The sequence below is a fragment of the Garra rufa genome, chromosome 18, assembly GCF_049309525.1.
Source record: "Garra rufa chromosome 18, GarRuf1.0, whole genome shotgun sequence".
Lineage (NCBI taxonomy): Eukaryota > Metazoa > Chordata > Actinopteri > Cypriniformes > Cyprinidae > Garra > Garra rufa.
The window spans coordinates 41,837,645-41,845,307 of NC_133378.1; the positions used below are offsets into that span (position 1 = coordinate 41,837,645).

Here is a 7,663-nt window from a genome sequence, read left to right on the forward strand (position 1 = left end):
AGCTTTTCAAATTATTTTAAACTTAAAAATGCTTTAAACATTCAGACTTCAAACTTTTTAAACTATTTTAAACTTAAAACTACTTGAAACCTTCAAATTTCAATGTTCTCAAACTACATAAAAACTACAAACGTTTTATACTACTACAAACTTTATACTTTAAACTTTAAACCTTCAAACTTCAAGTTTTTCAAACTACTTCGAACTTAATACTTATAACATTCAAAATAATCTGAAACTACTTTAAACTTTAAGCTTCAAAAATTAAACAAGCTTTTCAAATTACTTCAAACTTAGATTAAAAAAATACTTAAAAATTCTAAAAACCTTCGAACTTAAAGCTTTATAAAATACTTCAAACTTAAAAACACTTAAATGCTTAAAACTTCAAGATTTTTAAACTACATATAACCTTCAAACATTTTATACTACCTTATACTTAAACAAAATACTTAAAACCTTCAAACTTCACATTTTTTACACTACTTCAAATTTCCAAATACTTAAAAAAACCTTTAAACATTTAAACTACTTGAAACGTAAAAATACTTAAAACCTACAAACTTCAAATTATTAAAAACTACTTAAAACTTAAAACATTCAAAATTCAATCAGTTTAAACTACTTTAAACTTAAGAAAAAATAAAATAAACCTTTAAAAAATCTTAAAAACTTTTTAAAATACTTCAAATTTAAAAATACTTAAAACCTTCAAACTTCAGTCTTTTCAAACTACATTAAACCTTTTATACTGCAAAAAATACTTCAAATCTTCAAACATGCTTTTTAAATTACTTAAAACTTAAAAATACTTAACCTACAAATTTCAAACTTTAGAAACCTACTTCAAACTTAAAAATACTTAAAACATTCAAAATTAATTTTAAACTACTTAAGAAAAAATAAAATCTTTAAAGAAGCTTTTTAAAATACTTCAAACTTAAATCTTTTTAGAATACTTCAAACTTAAAATTTCTTAAAACCTTCAAACCTAAAGCTTTTTAAAATACTTAATTCAGACTTCAACCTTTTTAAACTATTCAAACTTAAAACTACTTAAAACCGTCAAACTTCAATCTTTTCAAACTACATAAAACCTTCCATCTTCAAACTTTTTATACTACTACAAACTTAAACAAAACACTTTAAACCTTCAAACTTAATGCTTTTTACACTACTTAAAAATATTTAAATATTTAAAAAACTTTTGAACTTTTAAACTGAAATGTAAAAATACTTAACCTACAAATTTTAAGCTTTTAAAAACTAGTTTAAACTTAAAAATACTTAAAACATTCAAAATTCATTTTAAACTACTTAAGAAAAAATAAAATCTTTAAAGAAGCTTTTTAAAAAAATTTTAATTACTTAAAAATTCATAACCTTTAAACCTAAAGCTTTTTAAAATACTTTAAACCTAAAAACTCTTAAAATCGTCAATATTTTCAAACTGCATAAAACCTTCAAACGTTTTTATACTACTTTGGTCTTAAAATACATTCAAACTTCACATATTTTACACTACTCCAAACTGCAAAATACTAAATAAAAAAAACTTAAAAATACGTAAAACCTTCAAGCTTCAAGCTTTTACACTACTTAACATTTTAAAATACCTAAAAAAAAAAAAGCTTTTAACTCCAGGCTTTTTAAACTACTTGAAATTTTTAAATACTTAAAACATTCAGAGTTAAAACCTTTTAAACTACTTAAAACTTCAAAAACTAAAAGCTTTTAACTTCAGGCTTTTCAAACTACTTCAAACTTAAAAATTCTTAAAACCTTTAACCTTAAAGCTTTTAAAGATACTTAATACTCAAAACCTTCAAATTTCAATCTTTTCTAACTACATAAAAACTTCAAGCTTTTAGAAACTACTTCAAACTTAAACATACTTAAAACCTACAAACTTAAAAATTTTAAACACTGCTTAAAACTTAAAAATACCTAAAACATTCAATGTTTAATTATTTTAAACTACTTCAAACTTTAAAAAACTAAAATCTACAAACTTCACGCTTTTCAAACTACTTCAAAATTCTTAAAACCTTCAAACTTCAAGCTTTTTAAAATACTTAACTTAAGAATGCTTAAAACCTTCAAATTTAACGCCTTTTGCTCTACTTAAAATTTTAAATACTTAAAACATTCAAAGTTAAATCATTTTAACCTACTTAACACTTAAAAAAACTAAAATCTTCAAACTTCAAGCTTTTCAAACTACTTCAAATTTAAAAATACTTAAAACCTTCAAACCTACATAAAAACTTCAAACTTTTTATACTACTTTAAACTTAAACCAAATACTTAAAACCTTTAAACCTTAAGCTTTTAAAAACTACTTAATACCTAAGAATACTTAAAAGTTCAATCATTTTAAACTACTTTAAATAAAAAGACAAACACATAACTTTTCGAAATTCAAGCTTTTTAAGCTACTTCAAACTAAAGAAAACACTTAAAACATTAAAATGTCAAAATAAACTACTCAGGATTAAAGTTTGTCTACAAACTGTATTATCTCTTTTATAATTAGAGTAAAAAATTGGGATGAAACTTGAAAAAATAAATAAATAAAAGCTTTTGTAGAAAAGTAAACATATAAATGTTGTTAAATTATTTAAATATTGAAATATTCCATTGAAAAGTATTCATTTTAAACTCTGTTTGTTTCTCGTTGTGTCTGTCCCGCAGGGCTCTCATCACATCGTTCTGGATCGCTCCATGTTCAAGCGCTGTACAATTTTCCCCCATAAGAACCCAAAATCCTTCTGTGGCTTCAATAAGAAAGAGAAGATGCACTGCGCCGAATGCAAACACGACTGGGGCCTGGTCGCCTCTTACACCACAATCCAGGTGACACTCCGCATCTTAATATCAGCAACAGATTCTCAGCTTCTTACTTTAGTAGCATTGATCTACTATTACTTCTGTTTATAGTTTGAATAAGATTTGATTCTTGTCTGTTTTCATTTTACATTTGCTTCAATATTTGTTGTTTTTATCTCTATAATTTTTTATTAGTTTTAGTTTATTATGTTGGCTAATCATGCTAGCAACTTGCTAGTCAGGCTAGAAACGTTTTAGAAATGTGTTAGAAACATGCTAGCAACTTGCTAATGTTGGAAACATGTTAGAAACATGCTAGCAACTTGCTAGTCGGCCTAGAAAAATGTTAGCATCTTTTTAATCGTGCTAGAAACATGCTACCAACTTGCTAGTCATGCTAGAAACATGTTAGCAACTTGCTAATCATGTTAGAAACATGTTAGAAACATGCTACTAACTTGCTAGTCAGCCTAGAAACATGCTAGAAACATGCTACTAACTTGCTAGTCAGTCTAAAAACATGTTAGAAACATGCTACTAACTTGCTAGTCAGTCTAGAAACATGCTAGCAACTTGCTACTAACTTGCTAGTCAGCCTAGAAACATGCTAGAAACATGCTACTAACTTGCTAGTCAGTCTAAAAACATGTTAATAACATGCTACTAACTTGCTAGTCAGTCTAGAAACATGCTAGCAACTTGCTACTAACTTGCTAGTCGGCCTAGAAACAATGCTAACAACTTGCTAATCATGCTAGAAACTTGTTAATCATGCTAGAAACATGCTAGCAACTTGCTAGTCGGCCTAGAAACATGCTAGCAAATTGCTAATCATGCTAGAAACTTGTTAATCATACTAGAAACATGCTAGCAACTTGCTAATGTTGGAAACATGTTAGAAACATGCTAGCAACTTGCTAGTCGGCCTAGAAAAATGTTAGCATCTTTTTAATCGTGCTAGAAACATGCTACCAACTTGCTAGTCATGCTAGAAACATGTTAGCAACTTGCTAATCATGTTAGAAACATGTTAGAAACATGCTACTAACTTGCTAGTCAGTCTAGAAACATGTTAGAAACATGCTACTAACTTGCTAGTCAGCATAGAAACATGCTAGCAACTTGCTAATCATGCTAGAAACTTGTTAATCATGCTAGAAACATGATAGCAACTTGCTAGTCAGGCTAGAAACGTGTAAGAAACATGCTAGCAACTTGCTAATCATGCTAGAAACATGTTAGAAACATGCTACTAACTTGCTAGTCAGCCTAGAAACATGTTAGCAGCTTTTTAATCGTGCTAGAAACATGCTACCAACTTGCTAGTCAGCCTAGAAACATGCTAGCAACTTGCTAATCATGCTAGAAACATGTTGGAAACATGCTACTTACATGCTAGTCAGCCTAGAAACATGTTAGCAACTTGTTAATCATGTTAGAAACTTGCTAATCATGCTAGAAACATGCTACCAACTTGCTAGTCAGGTTGGAAACATGTTAGAAACATGCTAGCAACTTGCTAGTCAGCCTAGAAACATGTTAACAACTTGTTAATCATGTTAGAAACATGTTAGAAACATGCTACTAACTTGCTAGTCAGCCTAGAAACATGTTAGCAGCTTTTTAATCATGTTAGAAACATGCTAGCAACTTGCTAGCCAGCCTAGAATCATGTTAGCAACTTGCTAATCATGCTAGAATCTTGCTAATCGTTCTAGAAACATGTTACCAACTTGCTAGTCAGGCTAGAAACATGTAAGAAACACGTTAGCAACTTGCTAATCATGATAGAAACATGTTAGAAACATGCTAATGAAATGCTAATAATGCAAGTAACATGTTAATTATGATAGAAACATGCTAACAACTTGCTAATCATGTTAGAAACATGTTAGAAACATGCTAATGAAATGCTAATAATGCAAGTAACATGTTAATTGTGATAGAAACATGCTAGCAACTTGTTAATCATGTTAACTTGGTAATGACATGCTAGTAACTTAATTATGTTAAAACATGTTGGCAACATGCTAACAACTTGTTAATCATGCTAGAAACATACTAAACATGTTAGCAACATGCTAATCATCTAATCTATCTGTATAAAGTTCAAAACTTTAAGCTTTTACAGCTGCTTTAAACTTTCAAGCTAAGCTTTCTCAACCCAACCTGAAGTCTGTCTTGACAAACTTTTTTTTTTTTTTAAATCTAGTTTAGTTTATTTTAATACTTCAACTAAAAATAAATGAAAATATATGTATACAGTACAGACCAAAAGTTTCAAATGAATGAGAAGGTGTGTCCAAACTTTTGGTCTGTACTGTATATTTTTCTGTTTATTAAAGTTTTTACTCTACATTTGTGCAGTTTTCAGTGGGTTAGTGATATTTTTTAAATATATATAAATTAATAAATAAATATTTTTTAAACAGTGTTGTTTAAACAGTGTTGTTTTTGACAACCATCTTAGATTTAGTCTTAGTCTTTTGGACTAAAATGCTTCTTAGTTTTAGTCAAATTTTAGTCACTTCTATATGTGATAGTTTTAGTCCAATTTTAGTCGACGAAAAGTCAAAAAGGTTTTAGTCTAGTTTTAGTCAAAAAAAAGGTGAAAAAGTAGTCTTTTAACAAATTAATGTAGGTCAGTAAGTATTTTGCTGTTGGGTAGTGTCACTTAAGTTCTGAAAATAGCAGATCTATAGTTCAACACAATGTGAGCTTCCGGATCAACTATTTTCACCAATAATTACAATAATGAAGGAATGTTTTAGAACATAAAAGACAGACAAGGATGGAATGCTAAAACGGCTTGCCATACTAGTATAGCAAAGAGTATTTAATGCTAAAACGGCTTGCCATACTAGTATAGCAAAGAGTATTTAATGCTAAAACGGCTTGCCATAGCGTCAGATACTTTTTCGGTTTTAATTGGCATGCACAATAAGCAGAAATGTCGTGCATTTTAAACGTCTGACGGACCTCCCACTAACATTTTCGTCTATTCTCGTCTCGTCAACGAAAACTCACACACGTCTCGTCATGTTTTAGTCATCAACGAGCCATTTTTATCTCGTCATCGTCTCGTTATCGTCATGAAAAAAAGTGGCGTCAACGAAATGATTTCGTCATCGTCATCGTTGACGAAAACAACACTGGTTTTATAGAAAAACTTTATAAAAGACCCACATTTCTAACTTTAATTCATGGGGATAACATGGATAATTTCACATGGTTTAGTGTAAGATTTTTGTCCATCTTTTGGAAAAAGTTTTAACAGTAAAAAAAACAACTACAAATAACTTTTACCAGTAGGTGGCTGCAGAGCTCCACGATTTGCTATTTGACCACCTGAAAGATATTTTTTCACAAGTTTTTTCAGTTGAATTCATATCTGAATGAGAATGAGAAGGTGTGTCCAAATTTTTGGTCTGTACTGTATATGAGATTTTATTTTAGCTAATGTTTATTTTATTTTTAACATTTTTTCCTGTCGTCATTTGACTTCAGGATCTGCCGCTGTTGAAGATTGAGAGTTTCGTGGTTCAGAATTGCGTCACTCGCCAGCAGGAGTACTTCAGGAAATGGCGTGACGTGACGTTTGCCATCCGCGAGTTTGACATGAAGGAGATCACGCCTGAAATGTGCCGCCCGAGAGACTGAGAACGGACAACACAAGACGCCTGAAGTTTAGCACATTCCTCATGTGAGAGACATCCACCTGTTTGTGTCTGTTGTGTGAATCAAACTACGGTGTTGGGAAATTACACTCAAATATAATTATGACTTCAATCTTTCTCATCTCACTATTAATTCTCATTGCAGGTGTTTTTTATTGTGATGAATTGTGATAATTGTGTAATCCAGATGATATGTAGTAGTCTCACCAACCCAACACTGGACAAACACTGATTAGAATCGTTAATCACAATTAGTCTCATTGTTTTATGATGTTACTTGAGCTTTTCTGTATTGTATTTTGAACACGCTTCAATTTTAATTTGGACAGGTTGGCTTTTCCTGGTTGTTGTAATTGATTAATTAGACCTGACTATGTAAGTTGACCTTAGGTTATGTGTGTAATAACTGATTTTAAATGAAATTTTGAATATTAAAATGAAATAATCAAAATAAAGCTAAACTTGTACTATTATGAATATATTATATGGATCTAAATATAATATTTTATGTAAAAAAAAAAAAAAAAGCTTATTTTTGGGAAAAAATTACAAAAAAAAACGTCATTTGTCATCAGGGTAATACAAAACTATCTATATATCTATCTATATATATATATATATATCTATATATATATATATATCTATATATATATATATATATATATATATATATATATATATATATATATATATATATTCGTAACGCTTTTATTTGTGGAACAGCTTTTAAAATTTAAGAACTTAAATGTAAAATTTAATTTAATTTCACAAACAACAGAAACATCTGAATACATAACAGTCATGAGAACCTGGGAAGAAATGGTGCTTAATTTCTTTGAAAACAATTCACAGTCCCCAAAAAACGGCCCTAAAAATAGGATAAGTTTTCCTTTAATTCTCTTGATAAATTATTTGCCCGGTGAGGTGGAAAATAGTTCAATTAACACAATTAATGGCAGTCTATGAAGCCTTAAGTTAATGATGCTTGAAATCCCAGCGTTCGGCTGCATCCAGAGCAGAAGCTGGATGTGTGAGGAATAACAGCGGCGCTCATCAAAGCAGGAGCCGTCAGTGCCGCTGTGTTTGTGTAGGGGGTTTGTGCTCTTACTAGTCCTGTGAATTTAGGACAGGTTTACAGGCAAAAACAGCCCAGTGCC

The 7,663-nt window shown here is 29.8% G+C and overlaps 1 protein-coding gene across 1 annotated transcript in view; it reads left to right on the forward strand.

Annotated features, from left to right (window-relative positions):
* The window catches only part of rigi (RNA sensor RIG-I), a 31,393-nt gene extending 24,603 nt beyond the window's left edge, over positions 1-6,790 (forward strand). Inside the window, exons 18-19 of the mRNA XM_073823078.1 lie at positions 2,695-2,856; positions 6,337-6,790. Coding sequence (XP_073679179.1) covers positions 2,695-2,856; positions 6,337-6,489 — 315 coding nt within the window. The 3' untranslated portion in view covers positions 6,490-6,790. The remainder of the gene's footprint in view (positions 1-2,694; positions 2,857-6,336) is intronic.
* The last annotated feature ends 873 nt before the right edge of the window (positions 6,791-7,663 follow it).